At 43.3% G+C, this 22,425-nt stretch overlaps 1 protein-coding gene across 1 annotated transcript in view; it reads right to left on the bottom strand.

Annotated features, from left to right (window-relative positions):
• Positions 1 to 22,425, bottom strand: part of LOC135547660 (contactin-associated protein-like 5) — a 131,768-nt gene that overhangs the window by 14,105 nt on the left and 95,238 nt on the right. The window contains exons 11-17 of the mRNA XM_064976848.1: positions 20,392 to 20,498; positions 18,599 to 18,718; positions 17,852 to 18,052; positions 2,852 to 3,008; positions 2,479 to 2,606; positions 2,183 to 2,353; positions 242 to 460 (exon numbers count right to left, since the gene is read on the bottom strand). Of these exons, the coding sequence (XP_064832920.1) occupies positions 242 to 460; positions 2,183 to 2,353; positions 2,479 to 2,606; positions 2,852 to 3,008; positions 17,852 to 18,052; positions 18,599 to 18,718; positions 20,392 to 20,498 (1,103 nt within the window). The remainder of the gene's footprint in view (positions 1 to 241; positions 461 to 2,182; positions 2,354 to 2,478; positions 2,607 to 2,851; positions 3,009 to 17,851; positions 18,053 to 18,598; positions 18,719 to 20,391; positions 20,499 to 22,425) is intronic.

Below are 22,425 nucleotides of genomic sequence, written 5' to 3'. Positions count from 1 at the left end.
TTGCTGTTTAAACTGAGACTAAGGCAGTGAGGCCAGGCCAGTCCTACCCACAAAAAGCTGGCTGCTGAAACTGAAACTAAGGCTGTGAGGCCAGGCCTACCCACAAACAGCTGGCTGTTTAAACTGAGACTATGAGGCCAGTCCTACCCACAAACAGCTGGCTGTTGAAACTGAGACTATGAGACCAGTCCTACCCACAAACAGCTGTCTGTTGAGAATGAGACTATGAGGCCAGTCCTACCCACAAACAGCTGGCTGTTGAGCCGGAGGCGGAGGTGTCCTTCAGATGGAGCTTCCAGGAAGCGCAGGGGCAGCTGGTCCACCTGCAGGGAGGCCTCCTTCACGCTGCGCTCCGCCCTCACATAGTGCCACTGCCTGTCATTCAGGGGTACGTGGGACTTGACGGCCAGGTCCACCAGCCCGTTTCCCACGTCAAAGGAGAACGTCACCACGGACGGAGCTGAGGCAACAGAACAGGGACACAAGCTGACAGTCAGGTCGCAGAAACCTCATCCTTCCAACATTCATTCTCTTTCTCCCTCTCTCTCTCTCATTTCAATTTAAGTTCTTTATTGGCATAGGAAACATATGTTAACATTGCCAAAGCAAGTAAACTAGATAAACAAAAGTGAAATAAACAATACAAATGTACAGTAGACATTACACTCACAAATGTTGAATAAAAACATTACAAATCACATATTATGTGCAAATAGTACAAAAGGGGAAATAAATAAACATAAATATGGGTTGTATTTACAATGATGTTTGTTCTTCACTGGTTGCCCTTTTCTTGTGGCAACAGGTCACAAATCTTGCTGCTGTGATGGCACACTGTGGTATTTCAACCAATAGAAATGGGACTTGATAGAAATTGGGTTTGTTTTCAAATTCTTTGTGGATCTGTGTAATCTGAGGGAAATATGGTCATACACGTGGCAGGAGGTTAGGAAGTGCAGCTCAGTTTCCACCTCATTTTGTGGGCAGAGTGCAAATAACCTGTCTTCTCTTGAGAGCCAGGTCTGCCTACGGCGGCCTTTCTCAATAGCAAGGCTATGCTCACTAATCAAAGCTTTGCTTAAGTTTCGGTCAGTCACAGTGGTCAGGTATTCTTCCACGGTGTACTCTCTGTTTAGGGCCAAATAGGTTTTTAGTTTGTTCACTTTCTTTGTTAATTCTTTCCAATATGTCAAGTAATTATCGTTTTGTTATCTCATGATTTGGTTGGGTCTAATTGTGTTGCTGTCTCTCTCTCCTTTTCTCTTGGCACATGGCTTATTTTCTGATCTCCATTTGATTACCTTGTTTTTAGTGGAATTATACATTTCTTTTCAAAGCTAAGTTGACGGCAAGATGATATAGCGCTGCAACTAAGTTGATAGCTTGACGATATACTGCTGTAGCTAAGTTGACAGCTTGATGATATATTGCTGTAGCTAAGTTGACAGCTTGATGATATAGTTCTGTAGCTAAGTTGATAGCTTGATGATATAGTGCTGTAGCTAAGTTGACAGCTTGATGATATAGTGCTGTAGCTAAGTTGACAGCTTGATGATATAGTGCTGTAGCTAAGTTGACAGCTTGATGATATAGTGCTGTAGCTAAGTTGACAGCTTGATAATATAGTGCTGTAGCTAAGTTGACAGCTTGATGATATAGTGCTGTAGCTAAGTTGACAGCTTGATGATATAGTGCTGTAGCTAAGTTGACAGCTTGATGATATAGTGCTGTAGCTAAGTTGACAGCTTGATGATATAGTGCTGTAGCTAAGTTGACAGCTTGATGATATAGTGCCGTAGCTAAGTTGACAGCTTGATGATATAGTGCTGTAGCTAAGTTGATAGCTTGATGATATAGTGCTGTAACTAAGTTGATAGCTTGATGATATAGTGCTTTAACTAAGTTGACAGCTTGATGATATAGTGCTGTAACTAAGTTGACAGCTTGATGATATAGTGCTGTAACTAAGTTGACAGCTTGATGATATAGTGCTGTAGCTAAGTTGACTGTAATTGTACTTGATTATACATCTTATAATTTGGATTATCAAGTGTAAGTCTGCTTGGAATGTGTGTGTGTGTGCATGTATGCGTATGAGTGTGTGTGTGGGAGTGTGTGTTTTGTGTCTGTGTGTGGCATTCTCATGCTGGTGTGAGTGTGTGTGTGTGGTCCACAGACTCACAGCTGAGCTCCACTCTGATGAAGTCCTTGAGGCCCACGTTCTCCAGGAAGACTCCTGAGGGAGCGCTGGTCTTGAAGTAGAAGGAGATGTCAGCGCTGAGCTCTGCCTGGAGGGTGGGGAAGTGCAGGTAGGATGACTCCTGGTAGAAGGACGCTGCATTCCACACAGACTCTAGAAAACAGGAAATACACGTACCTTCTAAGTTTGAACACAGTCAATAGTTACTCAGCATTTTGCCTGGAAAAACAAGGATGTTCAAAGGGACCAAATGTTACAAAATAAAACAGTTCACCTACTGTCGCCATAACAACGCAGCGGGCCGATTCTGTAGAGCGCCTCAGAGCCTGTTCTGTTGGTGTCTCCAATCACGATCTCACTCACTGGTAAGTGCTCTTTGTAAGAAAGTACTCCTGTGTCATTAGCCCTGCAATAGACAGACACGAGAGTATGCTCTCTGTGGAAGGAATCAAACAATGATGAACCCCTCCCACCACTGTCATGACCCACTTAAGCTGATACATTTGGTCTCTTCCAGAAAATCTCCCTCTGACACAAGGTAATATACTGAATACTGCTAAAATTTAGAAATATAGATGGACAAGCACAAGAAAATTTGTAGCTAAATCATATTGATGGACAGTAGACAGAGAGACATATTTGCTTAGTTACCATGAGTCTGTGTCGGCATCACAGTTGCAGAAGTAGTTCATGTCCATGCAGTTCTCCTCCAGGCTGCAGGAACACTGCTGAACACCTGGCAGGAAGCCTCCCCAGTAGGTCCGTCTCTCTCCACTCTGGTCCACCCACCAGGACAGAGGGCTGCCATCTGGACCAGTCACAGGATTACAATTAGGTCCACATGTAGAGAAACAGAATCTGCACAGTGAATGTGATTAGAGCCATGGGCATCTTTTGGTATCCCATGGCATTGTGTCAATGAGTCCTCAGTGATGTCAGTTAGACTCGCAGGGCTCATTTCCTGGAGCATCTGTAAGTGGCCCTGCTACAGTCTTCTGTCCCACAACATGACTCTGCCTGAGAGACACTACAGGCCTGCAGGAAGTATCCTCTCAGTTCTCTGCATAGATATAGGCTTCTATCAACACAACATGACTCTGCCTGAGAGACACTATGGGCCTGTAGGGAGCAGCCTCTCAGCTCTTAGACTGTACTTTTAACACAGGAGGGTGGTGGGAGGGTGGGGACCATATAATGGGATGTAATGAGTAATGTAATGACAGTAATTTGAAGTGTGGTCATGGGGGGGGGGGGGGGGTTGTGACAGTGGTGCTATTCAAGTCACACTGCCTGACTCTGACAGTGTATTTTGTGGGATAACGGATTACACAGCATCAAAGCTTGATATCCAGTATTCTTCTGCCTTTGTTCATCATGTCAAATTTACATTGATACTCAATTGAAACAAAGCTGAATAGAATAAAAATGGTTTAGGGAATAACAAATTATATGGAAATAAGATGAATTGTTTGGGAGGAAATGTCGATGTACATTTGCAAATGAACTTGATGCCTTTGCTCATGAGCTGTGCGACCGTTACCCTGTACCGGATTTTAAAAAAAAGGTTAGTTAGCAAAAATGATAATTTCCGTGACCTAGCTCAATATCTAGGCGCCAGATAAGAACGAGACTTCAGCTTCCATAAAGTGACCATTGGACTTTCCACCTTTCGGACTGAATAAGTTTGTAGGGGCAACAGTTTTGATTAAATGTACATCTTATCGCTCTCACATGCTAATTTGTGTCCATTTAGAACCAATGATGTGCTACCTTTTTGAAGCACTTCTGACAATGCTATAAACTTTTCAGCTAAATCTCAGAGTTCTAAAACCGGACCAAAGCACTTGGGTTGTGCAGCAACAGCACTAGTAGCTAGCTAACACCAGTCGGATGAGAGGCAAGCTACAAGCAAAGGAAGCTAGCTATATTTTGTTATGGAAAGTTTTTCACATGGCTGAAGTCAACTGTGTAAAATGTTGGCCTTGATACTTGTGTGTAATCAGAGCACAAACAAATAAGCAAAAACAAGATATTGAACATCCGAGGGCTGCTAATGTTAGTTATTGCTAGTCCTTGCCTGTTATTGCTTGAACCAGGGACCCTCTGCACACATCGACTGCCTCACAGCATTGCTTCCATCCCTCTCCTCGATGCTTCGAGGGTGACTGTTGTTGATGTATGCAGAGGGTCCCTGGTTCGAGCCTAGGTAGGGTGAGGAGAGGTAAGGAAGCAATGCTGTTACATTCCCAGCCAACGCACCAAATGTAATAGTTCTCCGTCCCTCTCCTCGCCCTACCTAGGCTTGAACCAGGGACACCCTGCACACATCAACAACTGACACCCTCGAAGCATCGTTACCTATCGCGCAACAAAAGCCACGGCCTTGGCAGCGCAAGGGAAACAACTACTTCAAGGTCTCAGAGTAAGTGACACGTCACCGATTGAAAGGATATTAGCGTGCACTAGCTAGCCATTTCACACCAGTTACACAATCTAATCGTAGTCGCTGAACTCATAATATACAGGATAACTATTGCCTTATAGTGAGGATTGCCATGTTGCAAGCACAGCTTCAGATGCAATTGTTAGGCAAGGGCAATTTAAGCAACGAGTCAGAGTCAGAGGACAAGCCTTCTCAGGTGTCTCCTAAAACCCGTTATGGGGTCTGAGCCGCCGAAGCCTCCCACCATTAGCTCTGACAAATTGTAAACCCTAGTCATTGGCGACTCCATTACCTGCAATATTAGACTTAAAAAAAGAATCATCCATACACTGTTTACCAGGGGGCAGGGCTACCGACGTAAAGGCTAATCTAAAGATGGTGCTGGCTAAGGCTAAAACTGGTGAGAGTATAGGGATATTGTTTAACCATGTCGGAGGAGGAGATGTTCATGGGCTATACTCAGCCTTGTCTCAGGGTAGTCAGTTGGTGGTCTGTTGATATCCCTCTAGCGGAGTGGGGGCTGTGCTTTGGCAAAGTGGGTGGGGTTATATCCTGCCTGGTTGGCCCTGTCTGGAGGTATTGTTGGACAGGACCATAGTGTCCCCTGACCCACCCCTGTCTCAGTCTCCAGTATCTATGTTGCAATAGTCTATGTGCTGGGGGGCTAGGGTCAGTCTGTTATAACTGGTGAAAATCTCCTGTCATATCTGGTGTTTTGTTTGAATTTAGGTATGCACCCTCTAATTTTCTCTCTCCCCCTCCTGGCTGTCCCCAGTCCACCTGGTTGTGCTAGTGCTCCAGTTTCAACTGTTCTGCCTGTGGCTAGAGAACCCTGACATGTTCACCAGATGTGCTACCTTGTGACGGACCTGCTGTTTTTGCTGTTTTTTCCTATTTTGTTGCCTTACAACCTGGAAGTAAAATTGATTTATGTGGGGGTTTGTATCATTTGATTTACACAACATGCCTACCACTTTGAAGACGCAAAATATGTTTTATTGTGAAACAGACAAGAAATAAGACAAAAACGGAAAACTTGAGAGTATATAACTATTCACCCCCCCAAAGTCAATACTTTGTAAAGCCACATTTTGCAGCAATTACAGCTGCAAGTCTCTTGGGGTATGTCTCTATAAGCTTGGCACATCTAGCCATTGGGATTGTTGCCCATTCTTCAAAGCAAAACTGCTCCAGCTCCTTCAAGTTGGATGGGTTCCACTGTTTGACTCGGCCCTTCCAAGACATGTTAATGTTTTCCCTTAAACCACTCGAGTGTTGATTTAGCAGTATGCTTAGGGTCATTGTCCTGCTGGAAGGTGAACCTCCGTCCCAGTCTCAAATCTCTGGAAGACTGAAAAATGTTTCCCTCAAGAATTTCCCTGTATTCAGCGCCGTCCATCATTCCTTCAATTCTTACCAGTTTCCCAGTCCCTGCTGATGAAAAACACCCCCACAGCATGATAGTGTTCTCGGGGTGATGAGAGGTGTTGGGTTTGCCTCAGACATAGCGTTTTCCTTGATGGCCACAAGCTCAGTTTTAGTCTCATCTGACCAGAGTACATTCTTCCATATGTTTGGGGAGTCTCCCACATGCCTTTTGGCGAACAACAAACATGTTTACTTATTTATTTTTTAAAGAAATTGCTTTTTTCTGGCCTCTCTTCCTTAAAGCCCAGCTCTGTGGAGTGTACGGCTTAAAGTGTTCCTATGAACAGATACTCCAATCTCCTCTGTCGACCTTTGCAACTCCTTCAGGGTTATTTTTGGTCTCTTTGTTGCCTCTCTGATGAATGTCCTCCTTGTTTGGTCTGTGAGTTTTGGTGGGTGGCACTCTCTTGGCAGGTTTGTTGTGGTGCCATATTCTTTCCATTCTTTAATAATGGATTTAATGGTACTCAGTGGGATGTTCAAAGTTTCAGATATTTTTTATAACCCAACCTTGATCTGTACTTCGCCACAACTTCGTCCCTGACCTGTTCAGAGAGCTCCTTGGTCTTCACGGTGACACTTTCCTGGCGGTGCCCCTTGCTTAGTGATGTTGCAGACTCTGGGGCCTTTCAGAACAGCCCTGGATATACTGATATCATGTGACAGATCATGTGACAGTTAAATAAAGTTCACCTGTGTTCAATCTAACTAATTATGTGACTTCTGAAGGTAATTGGTTGCACCAGATCTTATTTAGGGGCTTCATAGCAAAGGGGGAGAATAGATATTAACACACTACTTTCCAGCTGTAACGGTTTTCTGTATGCGAAGGAGAGTCGGACCAAAATGCAGCGTGTAGATTGCGATCCATGTTTAATGAAAAAACGTAAAACACGAATCAATACAAATACTACAAAACAAAAAGAACGTAACAAAAACCGAAACAGCCTATACTAGTGTAAACTAACATAGAGACAGGAACAAGGACACTAAGGACAATCACCCACGAAACACACGAAGAATATGGCTGCCTAAATATGGTTCCCAATCAGAGACAACGATAATCACCTGACTCTGATTAAGAACCGCCTCAGGCACCCATAGACTAACGCTAGACATCCCACAAAACCCCAAGACAAAAACACACCACAATAACCCATGTCACACCCTGGCCTGACCGAATAAATGAAGAATAAACATAATATATTTCAACCAGGGCGTGACACCAGCAACATTTTTTTAAATAATAATAATTAATTTCACTTCACCAATTTGGACTATTTTGTGTATGTACATTACATGAAATTCAAATAAAAACAATTTAAATTACAGGTCGTAATGCAACAAAATATGAAAAATGCCAAGGGGGCTGAATACTTTCGCAAGCCAGTGTACCAGTCAACCTGGCTTGCTTAGCAATGTAGCTAGCTAGAGTTACAGCCCTTACCTTATGCATTGATTCAGTATGCTCACTCTGTTAATGCAATTTCTCTTCTGACATCAAATCAAAATCAAATCAAATGTTATTTGTCACATGCACTGAATACAACAGGTGTAGTCGACCTTACCCATGAAAAGTTACTTATAAGCCCTTAACCAACAATGCAGTTCAAGAAAGAGTTAAGAAAATATTTACTTAATAAACTAAAGTAATTAAATCAAATGAAAAAAGTAACAGAATAAAATAAAAATAACAAGGCTATATATAGGTGCTACCAGTACCGAGTCAATGTGCGGGGGTACAGGTTAGTCAAGTTAATAATCCAAATGTGCGCTGACCGATGAATACTGTGTAAAGTTACTATTCCTGAAAACCTGAAGTTGCCATCCAAGTAAAAATTAGCCAGGGGTGGCGGGTGAACATTCTTGCATTCAACACCAACATCTTTGCTTGCGTTGACCTTTGCACATTCAAAAGAAAACACCATGCTTGCTAACCTGGTTAGCAATGTTACCGTTTTCAACACAACATTGTTTTTTCTAGCAAGCTAAATACAGTGGGGCAAAAAAGTTTTTAGTCAGCCACCAATTGTGCAAGTTCTCCCACTTAAAACAATGAGAGAGGCCTGTAATTTTCATCATAGGCACACTTCAACTGTGACAGACAAAATGAGAATTTTTTTTCCAGAAAATCACATTGTAGGATTTTTTATGAATTTATTTTCAAATTATGGTGGAAAATAAGTATTTGGTCAATAACAAAAGTTTATCTCAATACTTTGTTATATACCCTTTGTTGGCAATGACAGAGGTCAAACGTTTTCTGTAAGTCTTCACAAGGTTTTCACACACTGTTGCTGGTATTTTGGCCCAATCTTCCATGCAGATCTCCTCTAGCAGTGATGCTTTGGGGCTGTTGCTGGTCAACATGGACTTTCAACTCCCTCCAAAGATTTTCTATGGGGTTGAGATCTGGAGACTGGCTAAGCCACTCCAGGACCTTGAAATGCTTCTTACGAAGACACTCCTTCGTTGCCCGGGCGGTGTGTTTGGGATCATTGTCATGCTGAAAGACCCAGCCACGTTTCAGCTTCAATGCCCTTGCTGATGGAAGGAGGTTTTCACTCAAAATCTCATGATACATGGCCCCATTCATTCTTTCGTTTACACGGATCAGTCATCCTGGTCCCTTTGCAGAAAAACAGCCCCAAAGCATGATGTTTACACCCCCGTGCTTCACAGTAGGTATGGTGTTCTTTGGATGCAACTCAGCATTCTTTGTCCTCCAAACACGACGAGTTGAGTTCTTACCAAAAAGTTATATTTTGGTTTCATCTGACCATATGACATTCTCCCAATATTTTTCTGGATCATCCAAATGCTCTCTAGCAAACTTCAGACGGGTCTGGACATGTACTGGCTTAAGCAGGGGGACACGTCTGGCACTGCAGGATTTGAGTCCCTGGCGGCATAGCGTGTTACTGATGGTAGGTTTGTTACTTTGGTCCCAGCTCTCTGCAGGTCATTCACTAGGTCCCTCCGTGTGGTTCTGGGATTTTTGCTCACCGTTCTTGTGATCATTTTGACCCCAGGGGGTGAGATATTTCGTGGAGCCCCAGATCGAGGGAGATTATCAGTGGTCTTGTATGTCTTCCATTTCCTAATAATTGCTCCCACAGTTGATTTCTTCAAACCAAGCTGCTTACCTATTCCAGATTCAGTCTTCCCAGCCTGGTGCAGGTCTACAATTTTGTTTCTGGTGTCCTTTGACAGCTCTTTTGTCTTGGCCATAGTGGAATTTGGAGTGTGACTGTTTGAGGTTGTGGACAGGTGTCTTTTATACTGATAACAAGTTCAAACAGGTGCCATTAATACAGGTAACGAGTGGAGGATAGAGGAGTGTCTTAATGAAGAAGTTACAGGTCTGTGAGAGCCAGAAATCTTGATTGTTTGTAGGTGACCAAATACTTATTTTCCACCATAATTTGCAAATAAATTCATAAAAAATCCTACAATGTGATTTTCTGGATTTTTTCTCTCATTTTGTCTGTCATAGTTGAAGTGTACCTATGATGAAAATTACAGGCCTCTCTCATCTTTTTAATTGGGAGAACTTTTGGTGGCTGACTAAATACTTTTTTTGCCCCACTGTAAATAAACGTTCAATCAGTACTGGGTGAATGAACAACAACAAAATCTTCCTGTCATCTCCAGACTGTCCATTAAATAGAGTGTCAAGACAAATGTGTTCATGACAGGGTAAAGCATTAAAGTCAAAATCATGGGATCTGAAGGTCCTGGGGTCACCTCTCGGAGGATACATTTCAACCATTCTCTTTGACACCTCCATCCTTGTCCTGACACACACACCGGCCCGCACGTTGTGTGCTTATTTTTTTCTGTTAGGTGGCTCTTAAAAGAGCATTGTTAAGTGGACGGGGACTGTGGTGTGTGTTCTACCCTGTGTGTCTTGTTACTACGGAGATGGTGGAGACTGAAGAGACCAAGTCTCAATACTCAAGGAATACATCATTGCTCCCATCAGTCAGATGCATTCCAACCCCACGGTACATCCCAGGGACACACTGCGTAATGGTAGGGTGGCGGATTGTGTGTCCCTGAAATGCATACACCAGCTGATTGAGGGAGTGCAGGGCCCTGTCTATGCACTTGTTTATATTCTGGTCCCAATGGAGACCACCACTGTCCCAGGAAATATTCGGATGACCACGTCAAACCACTTCTAAATCCACACCTCTGCCACACCAGTGCCATCCCCTTGGTGTATCACAAGTTGTTTTCACAGAGGTGGATGACTAGGATGTCAGAGGGAGAAACAGCACAGTCCTTCTGCTGGCGCAAAACACAGAGCAATTTGTGCCACTTCATGCCTTGCTCTCCAAGCTACCTAATGTCTCAGTCAATAATGTAAGTAAATAGTTAATGGGTAGGCTATATGTAGATTATTTGTGTATTTTCCAGGAGCTTGTAAAAAGGTTTCCTGGAGCAGCAAAGACGCAACGGCATCGTTGCAAGGGAACACGACTAGCAAGGAACCCCGAGAGTCAGCCTCAAAAAATAAAAAAAAAAACACGGGGAAAAAAACCTGAGCCAACTACCCGGGGGTCAACTGGTCAGGCACCGTGTTATGTGGTGGGGAGTTTGGCTGAGCCCGGTGCGCTACCTTCAGGTTAGAAACCTCGGAGCCAACTACCAGTATGTCTCTATGGCCCAGGTGCTTACTGTGTCCGTGTGTCTGCACAGCCCAGAGTGTCCTGTGCCTGCGCCCCGCACATGCCGGGCCAAAGTCACCATCCAGCCAGGACTGGTCAGGCACGGCCAGTGTTATGCGGTGGAGACGCTGAGTACTTGTACACATCGCAATACATATTTGTTTTTGACGCGACGCCTCCAGTGATGATCCATGGCAAGAAGCCTCCAGTGATGATCCAATGCACAAAGCCTCCAGTGATGATCCATGGCACAAAGCCTCCAGTGATGATCCACCTTCCAGCTGGCAAGAAGCCCAGTAATGATCCATCGGCCTCCAGCGGACTAGAGTCCAGCCAGGTCTGGAGGACGGCCTCCAGTCTGCGTCCAGCCATGTCCTCCAGCGCATCTCCCAGGCAGTGCCAGGATGCTCGATGTTGCAGCTGTTTAACCTTTTGAGGATATCAGGACACATGCCAAATCTTTAAATTTCCTGAGGGGGAATAGGTTTTGTCGTGCCCTCTTCACCACTGTCTTGGTGCGTTTGGACCATTCTAGTTTGTTGTTGATGTGGACACCAAGGAACTTGAAGCTCTCATCCTGCTCCACTACAGCCCTGTCGATGAGAACGGGGTCGTGCTCAGTCCTCATCTTCCTGTAGTCCACAATAATCTCCTTGTTGGTTATGTTGAGGGATAGGTTGTTATTCTGGCACCACCCGGCCAGGCCTCTGACCTCCTCCCTATAGGCTGTCTCATCGTTGTCGGTGATCAGGCCTACCACTCTTGTGTCTGCAAATGTAATGATGGTGTTGGAGTCATGCCTGGCCATGCAGTCGTGGTGGGTGAACAGGGATTGCAGGAGGGGACTGAGCATGCACCCCTGGGGAGCTCCAGTGTTGAGGATCAGCATGGCAGATGTGTTGCTACCTACCCTCACCAACTGGGGGCGGCTTGTAAGGAAGTCCAGGATCCAGTTGCAGAGGGAGGTGTTTAGTCCCAGGTTCCTTAGCTTAGTGATGAGCTTTGAGGGTACTATGGTGTTGAACGCTGAATTGTAGTCAATGAATAGCATTCTCCCATAAGTGTTCCTTTTGTCCAGGTGGGAAAGGGCAGTGTGGATGGGCGGTATGCAAATTGGGTGGGTCTAGGGTTTATGGGATAATGGTGTTGATGTGAGCCATTACCAAACTTTAAAAGCATCATGGCTATGAACGTGAGTGCTACGTGTCTGTAGTCATTTAGGCAGGTTGCCTTTGTGTTCTTGGGCACAGGGACTATGGTGGTCTGCCTGAAACATGTTGGTATTACAGACTTAATCAGGGACATGTTGAAAATGTTAGTGAAGACACCTGCCAGTTGGTCAGCACATGCCCGAAGCACAAGTCCTGGTAATCCGTCTGGCCCCGCAGCCTTGTGTATGCTGACCTGTTTATAAAGGTCTTACTCACGTCGGCTACGGAGAGCGTGATCACACAGTCGTCCGGAAGAGCTAATGCTCTCATGCATGACTCAGTGTTGCTTGCCTCGAAGCGAGCATAGAAGTGATTTAGCTCGTCTGGTAGGCTCGTGTCACTGGGCAGTTCGCAGCTGTGCTTCCCTTTGTAGTCTGTAATAGTTTGCAAGCCCTGCCACATAAGACGAGCGTCAGAGCCGGTGTAGCATGATTCAATCTTAGCCCTGTATTGGTGCTTTGCCTGTTTGATGGTTTGTCGCAGGGCATAGCATGATTTCTTGTAAGCTTCAGGGTTAGAGACCCGCACCTTGAAAGTGGCAGCTCTACCCTTTAGCTCAGTGCGAATGTTGCCTGTAATCCAGTCAGAGCACTGATTATGCTTTTGGGTCCTACTGTGTCTCTGACAATGAATGGGCGACATAAACCTAAATAGAAACTGACAATTGTGCACGACTACAGTATTACTTACTAAAACTGTTGTTACATTAATGTTTTTTTATTTTGCTCTTACTGTAGTATGGTAGCCCACTCCCGACTAGTCCCGTTGTACACTGAGTGGTGCAATGGGCTAAGACACTGCATCAGCAGTGCAAGCTGTCTTGCTACATATGCTGGTTCAATACCTGGGCCGGCCTTGACTGGGAGACCCATGAGATGACTGTAGGGTTTTTCTTTCTCTCCCACTAAAAACAGAAATAATTCTAAATAACTAAATGGCTTTATTTACAAATTAGTAACAATGACTCACCCCATGTTCAAGAATGTCCTTTCCCCCACCCCCTCACTCATATTACGTTATTTGAAAAACTAAATCTCCAAAATATTTTTATTTTTTAAACAAAGCGATTATTATTATTATTATATAAAATCCCCTTGGATATTTACAGATATATTATTAACCCTGTTATTAGCAGGACAATATATATTGGTCAATGCTTCTGAGTGGCACGCAATGGGATTGCCTTGCAGTTCTCCTGCTGTATCCACTGAAAGCGAGCGAGGTTCAAGGCACAAGGGCAGGGGGCACGGGATAGGCATAGCAGAGCCGCTCACAGAAGACAGACCTAGCCCATGGGAAAGGGATGAGGCAGGGTGGAACTCCACCCTGGGTAGCACAGAGTAACACTTTAATTAAGGGGCATTGCACTAATAATGGCGCTGACTAGGGAAACGTTCCTGCTGTTCTTAGTGCCAGTCTGCACGTTTATACCAAAACAATGTAACTAATGGCATATTTATGTTTTTGTTAATAAAATAATTATAAAAATACTCTTTCAAAATGCCAATGTGTACTTAGTTATGGACCATAACGAATTACTATGGGAATAAAAATAACTGAATTAAAGAAATATCCTCCAATGTAACTATTATCTATCTAATAATTGGCGGAGAGTCACGTCATATTTTTCGATATACTGTAGGCAACATGAGTCTCACTAGTGTTGAGTAATGTGCTGAAAAGCGTAGGTCTTGTAAATGTATAGAGAATATTGAAGTTAGAAGCAATAGTCTACAACTATTTTAGCACAGTTTCACACAACTCTTTGACAAGCATGGTGAATGGTCTTGATAAATCAATGCGATTTTTGTTTTGACTGAATCTCTGTTTGGGTATTGGTTTGACTACAATTATAGTGTAGAAATGTTATGATCTTTGTGTAACCCTTATTTAACTAGGCAAGTCAGTTAAGAACAAATCCTTATTTACAAGGACAGCCTACTCCTTCCTCCCCGTCAGGGAAATGAACCCCGGTCTCCCACGTGCCTGCACAACATAGGGATTCTTTAGCTAAATAGCCAAGTACTATAGCCTACTCCCGACCATCACGTGGTACAGCGCCATATTTTCCATTCCATCTTAAAGGAAACTCAGAGGGTTTTTCATTTTTCTTGGAATAGAAACACCATAATATTAAGCAAATTAATCTCAAGCTCTAAAAGTAATTGGAAAGGTAGATACAAATGAATTGTGACATTGTGGTTACAGTAAAGGATGTAAACAAGATGCTGTGTTTTTATTTATAGTAGTGATGGACAGCTGGTGTTATTTTGAAAACAGGTTTTCAAACATTTTTAGCCCGATAAGCAGGACAATAGACTATTTATAGTCCGGCTGCTGTAGGTGTGAACATCCCCCATCTTGCAAAAAATGATATTGCGACCAAAGAAAAAAGACAAAATGGAGTTTTCATCAAACCAGTTTCTTTGTATGGTGCTACCCGTTCCAGGGTTAGGACCCCAACCACGAGAGGACTTTAAAATGAGTCGGAGCTGAGAGGATCACAAAAACTAAAGGTATTTTTTGGTTTCAGTGTATTTCTTTATTTAAAAAAAAATGTATATAGCCCATCAATGTGTAGGCATACTGTGTAACAAAATCGATAATTAAATAAAGGTTCAATAAAAATAGATTGTGTACTAGAATCGTGAATATATTTTTGCAGAGCAAAAGAGATCGTGGAGATCAGTGGACAAAGAGCTGGACAATGGGCTGCACCGAAAAAAATGCATGGTTGCCAAGAAAGTGGTTAGTTTTGCAAGATTCTTTAAAATGTGTACGCAGCATTTGTGTGTTGGAGTCACTTTTAATTCTTAATTGATCTACTGTTTCTATCATAGGTCACTGTAATCGATGGGGGCTCAGGGCGGTACCATTCTACTCATCTGATGAAGGTGCACATGGATCAGATTCAAACTTTGAAGACCGAGATCAAGTTATTGAAGGCAGACCAGCAGAAAGATAAACATTATCGGAGGGCAGAGATACAGGTGACAGCTGATGCATTGGCCCAGAGCCAGGCAGCATTGGCGGAGAATAATGTGTTGAAGAGGGCGATGAACGATCCATGCCAGGCACACCTGTGAGCTCTGGAACTCCACCTCCAACAGTCAGAGTCAACATACCTGGCGGGTTCATCATGTCGTTGGTTCACCCTGACATTTCCATTCCTCTTCTGACAACAGAACTTGACAAACTGCTCACCAGGCACATCAGGGGCCATCCGGACCGTTATGCTGTTCTGCTATAGCCTAATAAACAGTTGGCTTATATCTTCAGAATGCTGTATTATCCAAATGTAAAAGCATAAACAGTACAGTACTGTATTTCTTCATCAGCATTTTTATGCTTTTGTTAAAAAAATAATGATAAAAATACTCGTTCAAAATGCCAATGTTTATTTAGTTATGGATCCATAAAGAATTACTATGGAAATAAATATCCCTGAATTACAGAAATATTGGAACAAAGTTGTCTAATGAAGGTAAACAAATGGTTGCTTACTGGAAAATACTTTTTTCACACAGACATGGTCACGTTGTTCAGAGCCATTATGGCTATTGGCAGGAAGCTGGACAATAGACTTGCCGAGAAAGAGGGTAGGGGGATAATTCTATATTCAAATGAATTTCTTAGGTTGGCTGTGATTGGTTGCAAGGCAGCCCTTGCTGTCTCTGCCTGGCCGGTTCCCCTCTTTCCACTGGGATTCTCTGCCTCTAACCCTATTACAGTGGCTGAGTCAATGGCTTACTGGTGCTCTTTCATGCTGTCCCTAGGAGGGGTGCATCACTTGAGTGGGTTGAGTCACTGATGTGATCTTCCTGTCTGGGTTGGCGCCCCCCCCTTGGGTTGTGCCGTGGCGGAGATCTTTGTGAGCTATACTCGGTCTTGTCTCAGGATGGTAAGTTGGTGGTTGAAGATATCCCTCTAGTGGTGTGGGGGCTGTGCTTTGGTAAAGTGGGTGGGGTTATATCCTTCCTGTTTGTCCCTGTCCGGGTGTATCATCGGATGGGGCCTTAGTGTCCCCTGACCTCTCCTGTCTCAGCCTTCAGTATTTATGCTGCAGTAGTTTATGTGTCGGGGGGCTAGGGTCAGTTTGTTATATCTGGAGTACTTCTCATGTCTTATCCGGTGTCCTGTTTGAATTTAAGTATGCTCTCTCTAATTCTCTCTTTCTTTCTTTCTCTCTCTCGGAGGACCTGAGCCCTAGGACCATGCCTCAGGACTACCTGGCATGATGACTCCTTGCTGTCCCCAGTCCACCAGGCCGTGCTGCTGCTCCAGTTTCAACTGTTCTGCCTGCAGCGATGGAATCCTGACCTGTTCACCGGACGTGCTACCTGTCCCAGAACTATTATTTGACCATGCTGGTCATTTATGAACATTTGAACATCTTGGCCATGTTCTGTTATAATATCCACCTGGCACAGCCAGAAGAGGACTGGCCACCCCTCATAGCCTGGTTCCTCTCTAGGTTTCTTCCTAGGTTTTGGCCTTTCTAGGCAGTTTTTCCTAGCCAACGTGCTTCAACACCTGCATTGCTTGCTGTTTGGGGTTTTAGGCTGGGTTTCTGTACAGCACTTTGAGATATCAGCTGATGTACAAAGGGCTATATAAATGCATTTGATTTGATTTGAATTTCAGTTTAATCCACCAAAGAAGACAAAACAAATAATACAACAAAAAGTATTAGTACTATTATGTATCACATCCGACCATGATTGGGAGTCCTATATGGCAGCACACAATTGGCCCAGCGTTTCTCTCCCTCTAAAAACAGAAATAAAAAAGTTTGGGCCTTTACAAAATTTTATTTTGGCCTTTTTGGCCTACAACTGCTCACTTTAGTTTTTTTTAAATGAAATAACCTCCAAAATATCTTTATTATCAGGTTGATGGCACAGTCATATAGCCCGGCCCCTACATAAAGCTGAGTGACTGTTCTTGTCTATTAATGTTCTGTATTATGTCATGTTTCATGTTTTGTGACCCCAGGAGGAGTAGTTGCTGATTTTGGCCTCCCCTCAACATCAACAAAACGTAGGAGCTGATTGTGGACTTCAGGAAACAGCACAGGGTGCACACCCCCTTTCCCATCGACGGGGCCGCAGTGGAGAGGTTGAAAAGCTTCAAGATCCTCGGCGCACACATCACTCACAACCTCAAATGGTCCTCCCACACAGACAGTGTAGTGAAGAAGGCGCAATAGTGCCTCTGTAATCTCAGGAGGATGAGGACATTTTGCTTGGCCTCTAAGATCCTCACAAACGCACCATTGAGAGCATCCTGTCAGGCTGTATCCCCGCCTGGTACGGCAACTATACCGCCTACAACCGCAAGGTTCAATTTGATGTAGCATAAGAAAGACGTATTTCATACAGCAGGACAAAAAGAGCATCACTGTGACAATGTAAGGGGCATATTTTGTTGGCAAGTCCAATTATAGTGATCTGTGTTTTTCTTTTGACAGCTGTGGTTTCGGAAGCATTCAAGTAAACAATGAAAGCAATTATGTTTTCTTCATATCTACTGGGCCTGAAAATAGCTAACTTTTATTTTTAATGATCTTGTTCAAGCATAAAACACTTGTTTATTGTCTGCGGTGACACTGCACCTCAGAGAAATCTGACTACATACATATTTCATAAATGATGAACCTATAGTTGGGTCTCCCCAAGCGATGAGAGAACTAACTAGATGGAGTCTTCAAGTCCCCATGCGATGGCACACAAACAATGTTCAATAGAACCCATAAAGCAGGGAATATACAAACGCTATATAGACAAACAATTGGTATTAAATTGGTTGTGCTTGAGATGCCTACTTAGTGAAATGTACAAAATATCTGTCACTGAAAGTTTCCAACATGTTGCAAGTCAATACTGGAAAGGCTCACCCCACGTGTTGAAGAGGCGGGACTTCCTGCAGCTGTATACTACTTCCTGTTGACACTGCTCTGACCTGGCCACGAGGGCCATCAGTTGTTCAGGTGAGGCGCTGTAGTTAAACTTCATAATGTAGGGATTCTGTAGTGTAGAACCCTGGACCCTGACTGGATCTGTGCTGTTGTGGGTCACTACTGTCCACACCTTGTTCTCTACAACACGGAGCAGATAAAAAACAGGTTTTAGTTTAGTTTTTTTGGACACTTGGCTGTAAAAGGCACAGAGTCAGAATCTGAAAGCACAGTACTGATTATACACTGCATTTCATAAAATTGAGACATTGAGGAGTGATTTGAATATGATTATGCATGATCCTGTACCAAGCTGGGAGGGAGTTACATATTTCGACAGTCCCCTTAATTACCAGTCAGTCTCGGTGAACCTCACTAGAGTGCATTGTGATTTTACAGATATGAAGTGGTCTAATGTGGCTGCTTCCCAAATAAAGGCATAAAGGGAAAAGGAAAATGCATGTAATCCAGAATGTTCTGACCTTAAATAAAGCCCCTGAATACTATAGGATGAAGATCTACGAGATATACTGAGATTGATTATCACAATACTGTTGGATTATCATCAACGGCAATCCGATTAAATACATAATTCTGTCTGTAAACCTAGATTAGTCTGACAACAAGATCCTAAAGGCCATCAGTATAAAAATGTATGTAGGGTAGAGGGCCAGGGTGGCAGCTCACCTGTCATGTTGCAGTAGACCTGTGTGGGCCCCAGTGGACCACTGCCATCTGGATCAATGGAGAAGAGGCCTGAGGAGCTGCCAGTCAGCCGGTAGGCCTCACATGATGCCTCATAGATGGCTACAGAGGAACACAAGGAAACATCATGACTCATAGATGGCTACAGAGAAACACAGGGAAACATCATGACTCATAGATGGCTACAGAGAAACACAGGGAAACATCATGACTCATAGATGGCTACAGAGAAACACAGGGAAACATCATGACTCATAGATGGCTACAGAGAAACACAGGGAAACATCATGACTCATAGATGGCTACAGAGGAACACAAGGAAACATCATGACTCATAGATGATATGACTCTGATCATGACTCATCGCTCTGGATAAAAGCGGCTGCTTAATGATGTAAATGAAAACAATGGGGTGGAGTATCAGGCTCTGATAACGAGGTGGTGTATATTCCTATCAGAGTTTGAGGATACATATTGATAACGGGTAGTGCATATTGATTACAGGGTGGTGTATATTGATTATAGGGTGGTATATATTGATTACGGGGTGGTGCATATCGATTACAGGGCGGTGTATATTGATACGGGGTGGTGCATATTGATTACAGAGTGGTGCATACTGATTACGGGGTGGTGCATATTGATTACAGAGTGGTGCATATTGATTACGGGGTGGTGAATATTGATTACAGGGTGGTGCATATTGATTACAGGGTGGTGCATATTGATTACAGGGTGATGCATATTGATTACGGGGTGGTGCGTATTGATTACAGGGTGGTGCATATTGATTACATGGTGGTATATATTGATTACGGGGTGGTGCGTATTGATTACGGGGTGGTACATATTGATTACAGGGTGGTGCATATTGATTACAGGGTGGTGCATATTGATCACAGGGTGGTGCATGTTGATTACGGGGTGGTACATATTGATTACATGGTGGTGCATATTGATTACAGGGTGGTGCATATTGATTACGGGGTGGTGCATATTGATTACGGGGTGGTGCATATTGATTACAGGGTGGTGCATATTGATTACATGGTGGTATATATTGATTACGGAGTGGTGCACATTGATTGCGGGGCGGTACATATTGATTACAGGGTGGTGCATATTGATTACGGGGTGGTGAATATTGATTACGGGGTGGTGAATATTGATTACAGGGTGGTGCATATTGATTACGGGGTGGTGAATATTGATTACAGGGTGGTACATATTGATTACGGGGTGATGCATATTGATTACAGGGTGGTGCATATTGATTACAGGGTGGTGCATATTGATTACAGGGTGGTGCATATTGATTACAGGGTGGTGCATATTGATTACAGGGGGGTGCATATTGATTGCAGGGTGGTGAATATTGATTACAGGGTGGTGCATATTGATTACAGGGTGGTGCATATTGATTACAGGGTGGTGCATATTGATTACAGGGTGCTGCATATTGATTACAGGGGGGTGGATATTGATTACAGAGTGGTGCATATAGGTGTCAAAGAGAGAGGTTATTACCATTTCAAATGTGATGGTGGTCTAGCAATAACTACAAACAATCAATGGCTAAGCACTACAACAACATATTAGATATGGAAATCATGAGAATAAATTGTTTATTTAAATTAATCCGTGTATATTGCAGGGTCAGGGTCAATTTCATTTAAATTCAAGTCAGAAAGTATACCATAACTTGACAAGCATTGAAGAGAATTGGAATGGGAATTTAACTTCCTGAATTGACTGAAGAGCAGGTGGGGACTCACAGTTGTGGCAGGTGGCTCCAGTGTATCCTGTGCCAGAGCAGTCGCAGTAGAAATGGCTCCAGGACTGTGAACACTGCCCTCCATGTTCACAGAAGTTGGGCAGACATCTGGAGAGACAGGGAAGATCAGAAGGAGTACAAGTAGCCTAGTACCAGAGAGGCAAAGCCATGGAGACAGCGATGCTAATACAATGTGGTTGCTCCCACTCTGACCAAACTGAACTAGCTGGAGTCAATGGTTTGATGACACTACAACATAAAACACTAGGGCTGCAGGTAGTCTATTGGTTAGAGTGTTGGGCCAGTAACCCGAGCTGACAAGCTAAAAATCTGTCATCTGCCACTGAGCAAGGCAGTTAACCCACTGTTCCCCGGGTTCCCGAATAAGTGGATGTTGATTCAGAGGGATTGGGTTAAATGTGGAAGACACATTTCAGTTGAAGGCATTCAGTTGTACAATTGACTAGGTATCCCCCTTTGCCACTTGACTGACAATGACAGGTGTTGTGATATCTACTTAACAACAAAACAGCTGTAATTATTCATGACAGACTAATCTCACAGGGAGCTGTTTAAAGATCAGAGCATCTGCATACAAAACTCCTTAGTGTCTGAAGATTTTACCAAACAGAATATTGAGTTTACTGTTCCGATTTTCATAACATGTTGGTTATTTTCCTTTTTGGTTGCGTCTCAAATTCAATTGAACCAGACAAACTGATTTCAGTGGAAGGCAGGTGTTTGTGCAGGCATTAGTGTGTAAACAAAGTCACTGCATAAACATGCATGGCTAAGGTAGGTGACAGCAACCCCCTCTCCCTGTTAACAATATGCAGAAGCATTCCCAGTGAAATGTCTGATTGGCTAATGAAAGACACTTTGATTAATAGTGCCTTCATCATACCTCTCAAACTTCCAAAATTACTATCATTTTTTAAATAGTATTATTCAATTCAGCTTTAATTGTGAATCCTGTCCCAGGAGGAGCTCTGATTTAGTGGGAGTTGTGCATACAACACAGCCTTTTCAAATCCATTTACCTATTTAGCTCTACAAAGGGAGTCAACTGTTCTCCGGATAATGTTCAGGTGATGGTTTAATTATTGCTTTGTTATTTTTATTCATGCACATTGAAGAGGCTTTCGTGGACCATATAATGATGCTGCTCAACTTGCAGAACTGTTTCTCCGCAATACATCGGTCAGTGAAGTTTGTGGTAAGAGTGAATGGCGAGGAAAGCTCTTGTTCAACAAAATTAGCAATATTCTAAGCACTTTTTGTTTTACGTAATTAGTTTAGTAGGTGACAAAGAAATTAATTGCTTTTGTGTAATATATGTCACAAGCCAAAGTGATGGGTTGGGCATGTCTCCTAATGGCTATATTGAACAGTCAGAGGGACCCTTGGCCTCCTCTCCGAGGTGGCACATGAAAGCTGTGGTCTGCCAGTCAACCTTCACTGGCTGTTAGGGGACAATCAACCTAAACCTGGCACGGTCCTGGAGGATGACAGCTGCTCATGAATGTTTTAAAGCTGGAGAATTGGTGATGGAGAGAGATGGAGGCCTAGATCTGCTATGTTTTACTATTAATAAACAGAAAGAGTGTTGAGCAACAGGAAGGATCAATCACTGTTTTGAAACATTCTGAAAAGGTAAAAGGATAAAGAGAACAACTGCCAGGATGATGGAGTAATCTTGTTTGATTGTAGTGATTAGTCCATTACTGTGGAGGTTGCGCAATTATGAGTAGGTAAGCATTATTGAAAAGGTTGAAGATGGAAATGGAAGAATGTATTTGATTGTGTTGATTACTGGAACTTCACAAGCATAAACAGTGCTTAATCCTCACCACAGGATGAGAATACAAAGGCCTTCAGAAATGGGCGCTTTAACTCTGTTTAAATCTCCAGCCTCCCCAAAACACTCCATGTGGCAGATCCTGAAATAGTGACTAAACTATTTACAGTATAGGTTTGCAAGTAGACATCAGATTATTCATGTGGTGCTTGCTGTAACTAACGTATTGGGTCCTAG

Source organism: Oncorhynchus masou, chromosome 10 (genome assembly GCF_036934945.1).
Source record: "Oncorhynchus masou masou isolate Uvic2021 chromosome 10, UVic_Omas_1.1, whole genome shotgun sequence".
NCBI classification, from domain to species: domain Eukaryota; kingdom Metazoa; phylum Chordata; class Actinopteri; order Salmoniformes; family Salmonidae; genus Oncorhynchus; species Oncorhynchus masou.
This window is presented reverse-complemented; position numbering and strand designations above follow the sequence as displayed.